Consider the following 15,419-nt stretch of genomic DNA (forward strand, 5'->3'; position numbering starts at 1 on the left):
CATGCCACTTTTGACAGCACAGCTTCACACCAGACCTAGGCCAGGCACCTAACTCTAATCCTCAAATTGACTTGAAGGGGGAGGATTTTTTTTAATTAAAAGTAACTTCTGTATAGATGATCACCCTACTTACATCGCCATGACAAAACATAGAATAAGGTATAATTCATCACCCAACCATTACACAACAGCACAAGTATTTAACCATACACAGGAATAATAGGGGTGTGCAGTGTAGGGCTACATCTCTGGCCCTATGTTGTGCATACTTAAGAGTTCACAAGGGTGGACTTTGGTAATGGGAAACTGGGAGAAAAGAGCACTTTGCACAAATAGCTTGTCTCAATAGCACGCCTAGAAACCTCAGCACATTGCTAACACCTCTCTTCCTAGAATCCCAACAGGTAGGTTGCCTTGAGAGTATAGACACAAACACTCAATACCAAATTCCACTCAGCTCCGCGAACCGGGGGTTCCAGGACAGAGCACCCCACACAGGTAAGCAAGGGAAGGGGGAATACATGCTGCAAGGGACAACTGTGGCCAATTTCCCTTCCACCCTCTCTTTTGCCCTGTATGCCATGTATCACTACAATGCGCTCCCCCACAACAGCAGGGAGCAGTATCCTCCCCCCACCACCACCACCATCACACAGAGAGCAGGCACTCATCCCCACACGCAGGTAAGCTCTCTGTTGGCAAAGGCCAAGCACTCCCTTCAGCCATTGCCACTCCTTGTCAAATACTCTTGAGAACTTTTATTTATGTATTTAAAATTATTTTTAGGCTGCCTGTTGGGGTAGAACCCTCTCAAGGCAGGATGAAGAACCATACAAAAGTCTACACACAAGGGAAAATTAAGTATGCAATGAAATACTGTAAAACGTTATAAAAATAGATTACCCCAGTAAAAACTGCCATCCACAGATGATGGGAAGGCCAGCAAAATAAAGCAGGTCTTCAGAGCCTTCCAGAAGACCTGCAAAGAGGGGGCTTGACGAACCGCTGAGAGAAGCTGATTTCACCACTGAAAAGGCTGTCTTCCTTGAACTCACTGGCCTAATCTCTTCAATGGTGGACAGGTCTGAAGGGCTTTTGTTCATGACCTGGTGTTGTGGGCAGGCTGGTACAGGAGAAGGCAGTCCTTCAAGTAATGTTGGAAGTGAGTTTTGTGTTGCAGTATGACAGCCGGGATGCATGGAGCAGAACAAATGGCAATTGCACCTTGCTTGTCTCCTCCCAAACCCAAGTCACTGCAGTGGGGTAGGCTGAGGTACGGGTGCTGGCTGAGCGTTCAGTGTTCCCACTCCCTCTTCTTTCTCTCTTGCTTCCTTGCAAACATCTTTGGTGCACTCAGGCTCAGGGCCTCTGTGCACCAGCTGCTGACTGTGGCTCACTGCTCTCCACCTGCATCTCCTCTTGCCTTCCAGAGGTTGCTCTCGCCCAGATGTAGGATTCTTCCCACATTCTGTTCTATGCAGACCAGGAAGGAGTCCCACCCCATGACCCGCAGCAGTGACCGGGATGCTCCCTGTTGTGCCTTCGTGGGGTTGACAACCTACTGCTCCAGGCAGGCTTTTCCACTCTTGCGCTCTCCATGGCATCCAGTTATACAAAGGTGTTCCCACCATGGAGCTGTTTCCATGCAGGACATTGGACCTGCTACCCTGCCATGTGTTGAGCCTCTGTGCAAGGTACAGGAGCCCTGCCAGGGTGACTGGCTGGCAACTCACACACACACACACGTCTCTTCCTTTCAGGACCCACACCACCCTGGATGCTGTTCAATAAAGGCTTTGCCTTTGCCACATGAGTTGTGCCTTTGTTGCCAGGGAGCGATAGATAGGGATCCCGTTCCTTCACCCTCGTGTGGTCTGGCTTCAGCTGGCCTCAGTAGGGATGGGAGTGGGGGACAGGAGGCCTAATGCGCTCAGGGCTAATGGCCCCTCTTCTTTCTGTTCAGTCAGCTGCCCTGGACTGTGAGAGGGCAGATGCATGGGATGGGTGCTGCTGCCAGGTTGTATGGGGCAGGCAATTGCATGGGAGGGAAGGAATGATGTAAGGGAGAAGCAGTGAGGTTCTGTTGGGCTGCTTCCCAGTCGGGCTGCTTCCCAGTCGGGCTGCTTCCCAGTCGGGCTGCTTCCCAGTCGGGCTGCTTCCCAGTCGGGCTGCTTCCCAGTCGGGCTGGCTGTTGGGCAACATAGAGGAGCGGAGTGGTGTCATGAGTTGCCAGGAGAGGCAGGTGCACCAAAAGGGCTATTGGTCCATGCAGTACTCCTCCTGATTGGTTCAGCAGCCATGCCTGATGTTGTTGGATCCCCTCTTTAGTTAGTGTGGGGTTGTACCCTGGAATTGAACCCAGGACGCCTGCATGTAAAATGTGAGAGGTTCTACCTTGTAGGGCTCCCCCTGTAGCTGCTGTGTTCTTTCCATTTGTGGCAGGACAAATGCCCCATGATGTGCCTTTTTGTCTATTGCTGTAGCTCGGTGGTTAGGGGCCTGGTTTGTGGAGTTCGTGTTGTGGGTTCAAGTCTCAGGAGCTCCCTTTCTTTTGCCTCAGTCGGAGAGTTTTTTGGCCAGGCATGAAAAAGCCGTGGGCATTTCCCTTCTTCCCCAAGTGGGCTCAAACTCTCATTTCCTACTTCTCAACCCTGTTTCCTAAGAAGTAGAAAAATACAGAAGTTGAAGATCTACTTCTAATGTAGAAGCAGATCTTTAGGTTTGTTTGTTTTTTAAGATGTTCTCAAAATTATGTAGTTCTGGGATATTTCCCCACTATAATAGTGCTGAAAGAGCTCTCTAGTATGACTCTTGCCTGTATCAGGAACAGAGATCTGCTAGTCACTGAAGCTTGCTCTGCAGAACTATTGATATGATGACACAGCTTCTAAAACAGCTCTGTATTTCTCTTAATGGACGGAAGCATTTCTCCAGGCAGTACTAGTTTTATATGAAGCAATTTAATAATAATAGTAATAATAAATTTATTTCTTACACTGTATTAGCTTTGTGTGGAGTAAGGAAAAGGATTGCTATGGCGAACTTGTTTGTTGTGTGGTAAGTTTTTAAAGCCAGATTAAAGAGACGCATGTATTCAATATTACCGTATCTTGGGGTGGAGGACTATACGATGCCCGAACTATCGGGAAGGAGGCATTAACTGCCTTATTGCCAGGGCTATGTGTACATTGTATTTAAAGGGGAACTGAATTCTGAAACCTTTAAAAATGGGCAAATAAATGAAGTCCGTATATATATTCTTAGTTTGCATAATTTGCTTTTGCTAGTTATATTAATAGGCATACAGGGCACTGAAGCCTCACCTCCTGGTCACTGAAAATCTTACTGAGGCCCCCTTATGGCAATGGAGATTTTAATAGGCATTGCATAGCCACGTGAGCAAGAACCTACCTTTTAAAACAATATAACAACAAAAAACTGGGCTTCTCATGATGCTTGATTCTGTAGATTATATCGAATTCTCTAGCTTTTTCTACATATGCACTGAATACATTTCTTCACCTACTCTTTGCCTCATACTCTCTCAGGCTGCCTGTACACAGCTGTACTGTGTACACTACTTTATGAAAGCACTGTAAAATAATAGCTGCCAAAATTTCTACTTTTGAAATATGGTATTCCATCCTGTCACGTAGTGAATGTCCATAATACAAACCAAATAATGATAGTAGAAGTATCATATCTATGAACAGGAATACTTGATGACATGGGCAAGGTGCTTGCATCAATGCCACGAACCATGTGCCCTCTCAGTCCTTGCCCTTTCTGGCTAATAGCTCTTATCAATTTTTGAGACCATCATCCTTGGTATCCTCTTGGATCAGCTTGGTAGGATTAGGCACTGTATTACAATGGCTTCGGTCCCACTTGCAAAGATGATTTCAGAGACTCTAGATGAATGTTGTCCTCTTGGCAATTGAGGTATAAGTTTCTGCACGGTACCATCTTATTCCCAACGTTGTTTAACATCAATTTAAAGCCACTGGGAGTAGCCCTGTAGGTGAGTGGTTCCCAAGTCCAGGAGATAGGGTTATTGCTTGTTCTGGATGGAGTTGCATTCCATCTGAAAGAGCAGGTTTACAGGTTGAGGGTGCTCCTGGATCCATCCTTGTTGCTGGAGGCCCAAGTGGCCACGGCAGCTTAGAGTGCCTTCAACCAGTTTCCAATTGGTATGCCAGCTACAGCCTCTCCTGGACAGGTTAGTTTGACCACAGTGGTAGAGGTCCTAGTAACCTCAGGATTGGGCTACAGCAATACACTCTACATGGGGCTGCCCATAAGATTGGTCCAGAAGCTGCAGCTAGTGCAGAATGTAGCAGCTTGACTGTTTTTGGTAGCTGCCTCTTTTCAGCATGTAATACCTCTAGTGAAGGAACTACATTGGCTTGTAGTACACTAGCAGGCCAGGTTTTGTTATTGGTGTATAAAACCCTAAACAATTTGGAACCAGGATATTTCAGAGAGTGGCTTGTTTCTTACCAGCCTGTCTGATTACTACAGTCATCAGATGATGGATTCTGGGTGGTTGTGCGTGGACCTGGAGTCCATCTGGAGTACACTCAAACTAGAGCTTTTAATGTATTGGCTCCTTTTCTATGGAATTCCCTGCCAGTAGATGTCACACAGGCGCCAACATTGTTTCCTTTTTGGTGCCTACTGAAGACATGTTTTTATTTAAATAAGCCTTTCCTGATTAACCAGCCATAGTTTTATTGGCACAATTTGATTTTAAAGATTGAAATTATTATTATTATTATTATTATTATTATTATTATTTCCCTTCCATTATTCACTGCTTGGCTATTTTATTGGATATATAGCAGTATATAAATTGTGTAGATAAAAAATACTGTTGATAGTTTAGGACTACACGTCCAAATTAAAAAAATAAACTCATTGGTATTTAGCCACTTTTGTGTATATACTTTCCCTCTCTTTCTTTCTGAATTATTGCAAAATGAGATGACTTTAAATGGAACAGATGCCACAAACATCAAGTGCTCACAAGTATTTTTCTAACAAGCAAATAAATGCACATTATGCTTTTGCACGTTGGATTATTCCTGTAATTTATACCAGTTTAATTTAAAAGCAGATTGAGATGTGTCATTAACTATTAATGGAATAATATTTGTTTTGCACTTGACACACCGATATAGCAATCACAGGATACATTATGAGTTTTGTGTGTATGTGTGTATTCCCTTGCCTGTAACTAGAGATTTTGTGGTGCTTAGGGGACTGCAGGCTACACTGTGTAGGCAGAAACCCCTTGCTTCTTTTTAGTAACATTGACAAGCATTTGGCTTCTATTTATTTATTTATTTATTTATCCCACTTTTCAGACAAATATTGTCTCCCAAGACTGCTCACATCAATAAAAGAAGATGTGAGACAGCACTTGCCCTCAGACTTAAGGAAGACACGTAAGGGAAGAGAGTTGTGGGCGGGGGGGGGGGGGGAGGTGTTGCGGGAGAGCAGGTGGATCATGCCAGAACAAAGCAGTGAACTATAAGCTGGCATTTATATCCAGTTGAGTCCAGGATTATCTTCCTTTGCTGGTGGTCTTGTATTGGCTTTACTGGAGTCCTTTGCATTCATTGGCCAGATCTTTGGAGGGCAGGAGTAGATTTATTCCTTTCAAAGCAATCATGTGGAATATTGCATATATGCTTTTTTCATATATTTTTTGTACATAAAATGGCTAGAGTCTCATAAAAACAATTGTCCATGCCTCAGCACTTAGCGTATCCCAGTCTGCAATAGTGGATTTTACAACTTTCAGATTAAACCTGACCCAGAGTAAGCCTAAATAAAAAGTTTAAGTCAAAATGTGTATGGGCTGGCATTCATTTTTGCATCAATATGGACAAGCTTTTTTGGGATGTGTGTGATAAAACTTACATGCAACTTAATATAATAAAATCTAAGCAATTCATATGCAGATATTAAAATACTTTTTAAGAGAGCAATCCTAGACGGCATCTGTTTCTCCTTTCCCCCTTCTCCCACTCAAATGCGGGCTTTCCCTGCTATCCTTATGTGTGTACAGTTATAAAATTACCAATTCTGTGTTTATTTTTGTTATTCTTTTTAGGGCTGCAAACTTCAGTCAGTGGATTGATCAAGTAAATTTTAGGGCTACATTAGCAAGACTTTGGACATCTGTGATTGGATCACTCATCTCCATTCATTTCTTTTAAAAGCAGCCGAATGGAGAGATTTAATCAGAACTGAAGTAGTGTGTTAACCCTCCCTTCACAATTTTCCTGACTTAAATGCCCCCCCTGGCATTGTTATTTGCCTCATAGCTGCTTTTAAGGGAGGCTACTTCGCAGGAAAATTAATGTGGGTAAAGATTAAAGTCCACCACCCTAATCCCTTGGGTACTCAGACCATAATCCTGCACACGTCTGTACAGTATTGTGGCCCTTGTATTCAAATTTAGTATCCTTAATTTTCTAGAGTTCATACTTGTGTAGTATGGAGAGGCAAAGAAAAATCAATTAACTTTACAGTTTGACCTCCTTGTCAACAAACCGATACAATTGTGTAGTGACAGAGACATTGGATTATGATCTTAAATAGTATAAATTGTTTTATTTAGTGATAAATATATTATAGGTTGTATACAATGCTGATCAACTACCAGCGGAAGAGAAACTGTGAGCAGAACTGATTTCCTCTCCCCCCTACAGGCCCCAGCATGCCCCCAAATCTGCCCTGGAGATTTGGGAGACCCTCTGGAACAGATTTGGCAGCGTGGGGGGGGAGTGGCAGGGGGGAAATCTTGTTGTACAAGGGGAAATTTGATGGCCTGGTTCAGACAACACACTAAACCATGCTGCTTAACCACAAAATGGTTGAGGGGATGCATGCTTGTTCAGAAAACTCATGAATTACAAAATGAAAACCTTGATTTTAAATTTTTGAATCGGCATTCTTAATAGCGATGCAAATCTTGATTTCAGTTAATTCACTTCAGTTTATCTTGTAGAAATCCCGTTTTTACTCTCTAGCTGTGGTTCTATTGTGGGTAGATTCTCCTTGGCATTTTGCCTATATGAAATGCATCCAGGTGGTTTGGTGCAGACAAGGAAATGATAAATGATGATGTAGCAGAAAGCATATAGGGGGTTTGGTTTTTTAAAGGCAGTTATCTTTAATTGTACTGAAATCCATCAGTTGGACAGATAATTATGATGGAAGATTAGAGGCCTGCAATGAGGCAAGGAATGGGAGAAGTTTTTGAATGGGTGTGTTTTGAAAATGTATGCACGTGGGTGGAGAAAGGCAAACTTGGGTGGTCTTGCACCATGAGCTGAGCATTGTGTTAGTTGAAGCGTGGAGACAAGAACATCCCCGTACGTCTGCTATGCTACAATTACGAGTGGTGATCTTACTGATTTTTCACACAGCCGTAGTGTCTGCCTCTAGTTGCCCTTGTGTTCAAACCAGGTTGTGACTGCGTTTAGTCTGGAAGCGGAATTAAATGGTTCTTCCCCTCCAGTTTTAAGAGTTATAAAAGCTGTGGCAAAACCTCCATAGGCAAATTAACCATGTTGTTGCTGCTTTCTGTTGCAGGTTGGTGGTAGTGAGGGGTTACTAGAGGTGTGTGTGTGTGTTTGTGTGTGTGTGTGTGTGTGTGTGTGTGTATACCTCTGTGTACTTTGAAAAACAAACACTCCTTTCCTTCACCTTTTTAAAAACCTTATTGACTAACAAGGCACCACATACCACTTTAGTGCTTACATTTGTAAGCAGTTGCCAAAATGAGAGGTGGGGAGTGAGGGATGGTTACTGCCCCCATGGCCTGCTTTGGGGCTTCCTAGAACCATCTGCCCTGCCACGGTGGGGAAACCAGGATGCTGGACTAGATGGGTCCTTGTTCTTGCCCTCTTAGGTTTTACTTTTCTGCCTTCTTTTTTTGCACTTGGACAGGAATTTGACTCTGATGCCTTGTTCCTCACTAAAGCATGAGGAAAATGCATACAGCAGTCCATGAGTTGCTTAACCAGTCTAGGGTGGTGTAGCTGTACTGAATAAAAATATCTATCATACCAGCTGAAGTTCAGCTGAGGATATTCAGTTAGCTCTGTATTTACATCTTTGTTTTGTTAAAGCAAATGTGATTTCACACAGGCCGTAACTTAGGTTTGAGATCTCGTAATTACCAAAGTATGTGCCTGCTCTAGTTTTGCAGTTTGCCACCTCTCGCAGCAGTGAAATGAAACTCCTGCTTTCTTTTGCTCTGTCAGCCTTGAATTTTAAAAGAAAGGACACAAAAAGAACAGGGTAGTTCTCTACCCCCCTCGTTTTGTTGTTGTTTTTTTCTCTGTGAGGAGAATTGAATAGGCTACCAAAAATGTGTGTGAATCGCACTTGAACAGCTAATTGGTTAGAAGAATATGCGGGCTCCCACTCTCTCTATGCCCAAAATGCTATCAAAGCTTTCACCAGTTTGAAAGAACTAGCAGGGCTTGTTCATCAAACAGCCTCTGTTGCACTGATCACCCCAGGCATTCAGCAATCATGAATTAAGCCCTATAAATCATGAGTTAAACAGTACATTCTGTCATCATTTTGGGTTTCTGAGCTTTTCTCATGTGGTTTCTGCTCAGATCATGTATCCATTTTTTCCTGCAGCAGTGAGAAATAGAAACTTACTTCCTCCTCCTCCTCCTCCTCGCTTTTTAATGAATACTGAAATACACGGGAAATAATAATTGCTCCAGTGATTTTGAGTTTAAACCCCCAACACTAGAGATTGCATTAAACTGTCCTGGAGACAGAATTAAAAAATTGGAGTAACATGTTTTAGGGCCAGTACTGGTTCTGCATTCTTGTAGCAATCATAAAACTAGTTTGCATTTTAGAAGCTAGCTGTTTTCTGGCTGGAGGAGAGTTAAAATCGATTTGAATGGAGTGCTGCACTTTCAGTACACGTCTTGAAGTCCTGTTTACAAGCTGCAATAATTTTTCAAAACAAACCATCAAGATAATTCATAGTGTGTATTCTGTAATAAACATCCAAACTCGGCATCTTGTGTTGGTGGCTGTCAGTCTGTTTTCTAAACAGCAGAAGGAGTTGGTCCTGTAAAGAGGATTCATTTCCTACACTGTTTTCAGCTGATTTCAGTTTGGAGTCTGCAATTGTAAGATGTTGCTGTGCATAGAAGATCTTGGAAGATTTTTCTGTCTTTTATAACAAATAATGATGGGGTTGGGTGAGTGGAATCATCTTTTCTAGAAACGACCCTTGATAGTGGAAAGTAGAATGCTGACCATAATGACACAGGTAATCGAAACTCGGCCTGAACCCCAACTGAAACAGATCCAGAAATTCAAGAGTGCCTGGGTCTGGTCAGCGACCACTCACTCAAGGACGTTGCCCAGAAAAGGACTTAACGCAACGAGTCTAACATTGTTCAGACCTTCTGGATCCAGGGAGGGCTTCTTAAGGAAGTGGTCTTACTGCCACTTCTTTCAAGTGACTGCGGACTACTAGCTCTCGTAAGGAGGTATTTATCACCTTCCTGGACCAATCGTCTGTTCCTTGCCTGGTAGATTTCACCAGCCCCAAAGGGCAAGGATCCAATACTCAAGTGGTTGCACATACCCATCCAAACAACTTGTCCACATCCTCAAGCTGTATGTACTGAATCTCTTCCAATAATACTGGCCAAGACAGTGCTCTGGAGACTTCATGAGACTGATCTGCTTAAAACAGTGGAGTCAAGGTTCCTATGGATATTAACCTTGTACCACCAGGTAGCAATTGCACTGGTGTGCAGATCTTGCATGGATATAAGCCAGCCCTTAAGACATTATACCAGCTCTATGGAGTGAACCTTTTGCTGGCAGCTATATGGGAAGTTGTTATGCTTTACATTGGCCCTTTAGACATGACCACACAGCCAAAGCTAATGACAGGGTTTTCTGAGCCTGGTACAAAATTCGTAATTGATCCCTCACTCCACCCTTATTAGCAAGCCTGACCCTGTGTCTGAGCTCCTGGGGGAAGAATTAAAATGTAACAGGCCATGAAAAAGTTAATGCACACAAGATTGTATTTCAAGATAGCCTTTCTATGGACTTTGGCTATAAGAAGCAATGTAAAAAAAATTGGTAGGGAATTTAGATAACTTTTATTCAATTGTCTGCTTTTATTTGTGCTATTGCTTCCTGTTCCTTACAAAACGTTAGCTGCAATTATGGTTTTTCCAATGCTTTTGTATCCAGTATGTGCCTGTCTTCTGTCCCCACCTCCACCTCTTGCCTATGCCACAATACTTTGGTTATGCTGGGTCAGTTGGGGTGGTTCTCATGGTGTGTGTGAAGTTCCGCTTCTGTCCCTCTCATGGCTCTCTTGGAGGTTATACAACTTCAAAAGTGTATGTCAGTGGGTCAGACATAATTTTGCGCAAAGTGTTGTCAAGGAGGCTGAACAAAGTTATGGAGTCCAGAACCTTCCCTGTCCTCACAGGAGAGATTTGGTGGGTCTAGGGATTATGATATTGATCTAGACACAGGTTTTGGGTGGGTTTTTTGGGGAAATTGAGGCAATATTTCTTTAATCCTCCTCCTTAATCCAGGACAGGGAATGGGGGATTTCCTTGTATTGATGTCAGAGCTGAGATGAAAATTTAACATCATCTTATGGAATGCTGGCACAGACAATCCTTCAGTTCTGTGAGTGAGAAACAAAGAAATAATTCAGGAATATCTGTTGACATCTATTAACAATTTCCTTTTCAGGAGTTTTTTGCATTTTGCTAATGTCTGAAAGTGAAACTCTTACTTTAAAATGAAATGTATTGAGCCAGAATAGTGACTCAGCAACAACAGCCATCTTAAGTAATCACTGTGCTTTCTTCTTCAGCAGCATTTAAAATTCAGTGGGCTCAGTTTGCAAGGACAAAGGTGACACCCACCCCCACCCCCACAAACTCATGATGTGACCTTCTTGACAGCAGCTGTTTTCTCTCTGTGTGTTCGATGTGTTATAATACAGTGATTGAAAAAATGATGCCACTGAACTTCAGCTGTGGGTGTACTAGCCTGAGTTCAGATTGCTTGTCAGAATGGAAACTTGGATGTGTTAGTAATTGGACTGGATCTGACTCAAAAGATACCCAGGGAGTAAAAGCACCATTTCCACTGAGTCACTATGTTGATTGCAGTTGCCCATTAAAGTTGTTCGGAAACAGGAGATATTTTCTAGTGTGCTACTGAATAGGAAGCTACTGCTCCCAGTGCAGGAGAAATGTTGAGCAGAGGCAGCTTGCTGCTTGCTACTATAACATTTTAACATTAACAATCTGTATTGAATAGTGCAGTGTCTTACGTTCTTCTGAATCTCCCCTTTTCATTAGGCATCAGATATGAGGCTAGAACATTATGCTGTTTCCTGAGCAGTTATCGTTTGCAGTGCTTATGAACAGGGGAATATTTGAAACCCTTCGTATTACTATTTTTAGCCTTTGAAAGGTTTTTTTAAAAAGGGGATTTAGTGCATGTTGAAGTATAGGCCCGACTGGTTTTAATTTAGTTTTAAAAAGGCACATATTCAGGTTTTCATCCTGCCTGATTTCAAGGGCTAAGAGTGGCCAGTAGCAATAGCATATGGGTCCTTGTCCCTTAAAGGATTCCCCAAAAGAGAGGAAAAGATACCGACCACAAAAATGCACTTGGGAGGTGTAGGGGAGAAAAATGTCTAAAAAACTGAGTTTGGTTACAGCAGCAGCAACAACAATAGAAGTCACCCTGTAAATAGAGACCGTTTAGTTCTTTTGAAGGGGAGGAGGGAAGCAGCAAGGAAACTGTGAGCAAACCTGTCTCCCTCATTCCATTCTCCTAGCTTTTCTGCAGAGCGACCCATGTTTAGGGAGTCAATCTAACTGATCTAAGAGCAAGTGCTTGTTGGGAGGTTTAGTCTGCTTTGCTCCTTTGCCACCGTAATTAGTGTCTCCTGACACTTTTTTCCTCCCCTCTTAAAAGTGGTCACAAGGAGCTCAAACTTTGATCACATCAGTTGCATTGGTGTGTATTAACTGTTTCTACCGCATGCCATTTTCCAGATCTAAATTGCTCCCCCAGCAGAGAGAAATGCAGGTGTCCACTATTATATTACTGATCATGGAACTCACACGTCATGTCTGTTTTGGCCCTGCGTCGGTAGCAAAAGAGTTCACACCTTTGCTACCTCTTGTCATCTTTCATTAGTGATGGCAGGAAGCAGCATTCTGTATGATGCCAGGGGGACCTTCCACTTTGAAAGATTGTAGGCCAAGGGAAGGCATCCATATTGGCTGTCTGGCTTTTGCAGACTCTTTCCAAGGGGTACGCTCTTGGCACATGTACCCAAGGTTAAGCTTGACAAGTAATCCCCAGAGCCTGCAAAAAGGTATTAAAGATCTGTTAGAAACATAACCCTGTGTTACACAACCTGCCCAAGTTGAGCTTTAGGGTCTCTTTGATCTCTCTCTCCCTCCCCACCCCCAGTTTTAGTGTGAAAGAACTAGTGATGTGGAAAACTTTCTACAGAAAATTTTGCAATTCTAAAAAATAGATTGTTCCACAAAATTAACTCATAATGTAGTATCTGTGAAATTTGATTGATTGGTTTCTTACATTTATATCCCGATTTCTTTCCTCCAAGGAACCCAAGGTAGCGAACATAATTCTCCTCCTCTTCATTTTATCCTCACAACAACAACCCTGTGAGGTGGGTTGGGCTGAGAGTCTGTGACTGGCCGAAAATCACCCAGTGAGCTTCCATTGCTGAGTAGGGACTAGAACCCGGAACTCGCGACTCCCAGTCCAACACTCCAGCCACTACACCATACTGGAGTAGTTTCAAAGTTGTAATAAACAGTTCTCTTTCGTGGTCTCTGTGCATCACACATATATGGGCTCTGCGCCTGCGCTGAGCCAGCCGCCGGAACTTCTAAAGCTGAGAACGTTGATTTAGGCGGGAACCCCTCCCCCACCATCGAGTGCGTATGCGCTGCGGGTTCCCGCCTATCTCCTCAGTTTTTCTTCGACTGCCTTGCTGGCAACACGCTCCGAACTTCGCTCTTCTACTTACCTAGTTTATCCTCTTCGAGAACGTTCGTTATATTCTTCTTCTCCTTCTCCTTCTATTCTTCTACTTCTTACTCTTTCCTAAAAATAAATAAATAAGTAAATTATTATTATATATATAAAAAAATTCTGCCTCTCTCTTAGAACCTTTTACTGTACTTTCTATCGTAGCGTATGGCACTAAGAGCTCCCTTTAGGAAGTGCGTGAAGTGCCGCAGCAAACTTCCACCGGCAGACGGACATTCACTCTGCCTCCTATGCCTGGGCGAGGCGCATATAGTTGATTCCTGCGCCCATTGCATGAGTTTCTCTAAGCAAACTCGAAAAAATCGGTCTGACCGCCTTAAAGCAGTCCTTTGGAAAAACGCGCTACTTGCAGTCGACCAGCCGAGACCCATGTCGACAGAACACTCAATGGGCACGCCCTCACGGGAACAGGAGATACCGGCTCCTCGGCCAACGAATGCAGAAAAACTGCACAAGAAGCCGAACACTAAGCATCAACAACCTCTTGATAAAGCGAAGGCAAAAAAGAGGAAATCAGATACTTCTAAACATGAAGTAAAAAAGGTGAAAAGATCGGGGGTCGATCACACATCCCCAACGCCTTCTGCCTCGCTACCGTGCCCGCCTCCACCCCCTTCGACACCGACGCGCTCGATGTCAGGGGCTGATCATGGAGAAATGCAAACAACTCGAGAGGACAGCATTCCTCGGTATCAGAAGGAACCAACTCCAACTCATAGCCATCGCTCATCTAACCACGGCGACCGACCACATATATAGAGAGAGAGTCGACAAAACACAGCATCACTCTCAGAAGGAGAGATTCAAGATTCATCGCCACCTGGCCCAATAATTGTCATAGATCTACCACAGCAGCCATCGCCCAGACAGCGAGGCTATGGCTCTAACCTGTTGATAGCATCCAACACGCCTAGACATAGTTCATATGAGTCAGAGCACAGATCCCCCATAAGGGATAGGAGTTGGATACGCTCTTCGGCATGGTCGATACCGTCAAATCAACAAGGCCTTCGGGACTTCGACTAAGACTCACAACCATCAAGAGCAGGCCGATCAGGTTTCTCGACTCCACATCGATATGCTGCAGCTACTATCTCGAGACCTCAAGATCAACCACCACCGGTTCCACCCCGCAGTGTCTCACTTACTACCAGACCAACGGCCATTGCTTCAGTGGCGTCGTCATTCGATGACCGCCCACTGCCGCCGCCACCGACATCTCGCCCGAACAACCATCACTCAGATTCGGGGTCAGACGACGATTACCTCTCTGATGCCACATCGATGTCATCACCACGACCTTCGATCCCGTCTCCCGCAGAAGCAGTAGAAACTCCAGAAGGTTTGTCTCCGTCTCAGGACACCTTTCACTTCAATGACCAGATCCTAAGAATGGCACAATCCTTAGGGATCCAGACTCATCAACCTGTGGAGAGAATCGAGGATCCAACAGCTCCAGTTTCGATCCCATTCCTACCTACGCTACTACAAACAGCCAAATTATCCTGGAAATCACCGGCTACTATGGCTCCCACATCGAAAAAACTAGAATCCCTTTATAAAGTGCAAGACAAGGATGTAGGTTTTCTCTTTACCCATCCAAAACCCAACTCCATTATTGTGGAATCGTCACAAGGCAAATCCCAGAGAGCCCATGCCTCCCCATCAGACAAGGAAGGCAGGCGTCTGGACTTAATGGGTCGGAGGATTTATTCCTCAGCAGCATTAGGATTCAAAGTTGCTAACTATCAAGCGACAATGTCTCGTTACCAACTTTTTCTTTGGGAAAAAATCGCTTCCCTATGTGACTACCTCCCAGAGGAAAAAAGAGAATTGGCCCATGTCTTTCAAGATGAGGCGATCCGTCTGTCGAAACTGCAAATAAGCACGACCAGGCACCAAGTCGACTGCGACGCAAAGGCCATGGTCGCAGCAATCGCTTTACGCCGACACGCTTGGTTGCGCTCAGCCTCGATAACACCCGAGGCAAGATCTCGCATCGAGGACCTGCCGTTTGACGGCGAGGGACTGTTCAACGCAAATACAGACGACACAATGGGCTCCATACAAAAGGCCAAGCAAACTGCAAGAAAGATGGGCATGACACAGTTTCAGCCCCAACCTTTCAAGACCAGATATTGGAACAGATCTTTCCCACAAAATAAACAATATTCTGATCATTTCCACCGTACGACTCAACAACACCGCCAAAAGAAGCAACAATACCCTCGCTTCAAACAATCTCGCGGGAAACCGGACACTGCCTCAAAGTGGAGGCTTTGAAT

The 15,419-nt window shown here is 44.0% G+C and overlaps 1 protein-coding gene across 2 annotated transcripts in view; it reads left to right on the forward strand.

The window, feature by feature from the left end:
- The window catches only part of MECP2 (methyl-CpG binding protein 2), a 97,396-nt gene that overhangs the window by 19,443 nt on the left and 62,534 nt on the right, over positions 1 to 15,419 (forward strand). Inside the window, exon 1 of one of the 2 annotated variants that reach the window (XM_063119365.1) lies at positions 3,014 to 3,057. The exons of the other annotated variant lie outside the window; for it this stretch is intronic. Coding sequence (XP_062975435.1) covers positions 3,035 to 3,057 — 23 coding nt within the window. The 5' untranslated portion in view covers positions 3,014 to 3,034. Of the gene's footprint in view, positions 1 to 3,013; positions 3,058 to 15,419 lie in introns of those variants that run through there. 2 annotated transcript variants of the gene reach the window in all.

Source organism: Elgaria multicarinata, chromosome 3 (assembly GCF_023053635.1).
Source record: "Elgaria multicarinata webbii isolate HBS135686 ecotype San Diego chromosome 3, rElgMul1.1.pri, whole genome shotgun sequence".
Lineage (NCBI taxonomy): Eukaryota > Metazoa > Chordata > Lepidosauria > Squamata > Anguidae > Elgaria > Elgaria multicarinata.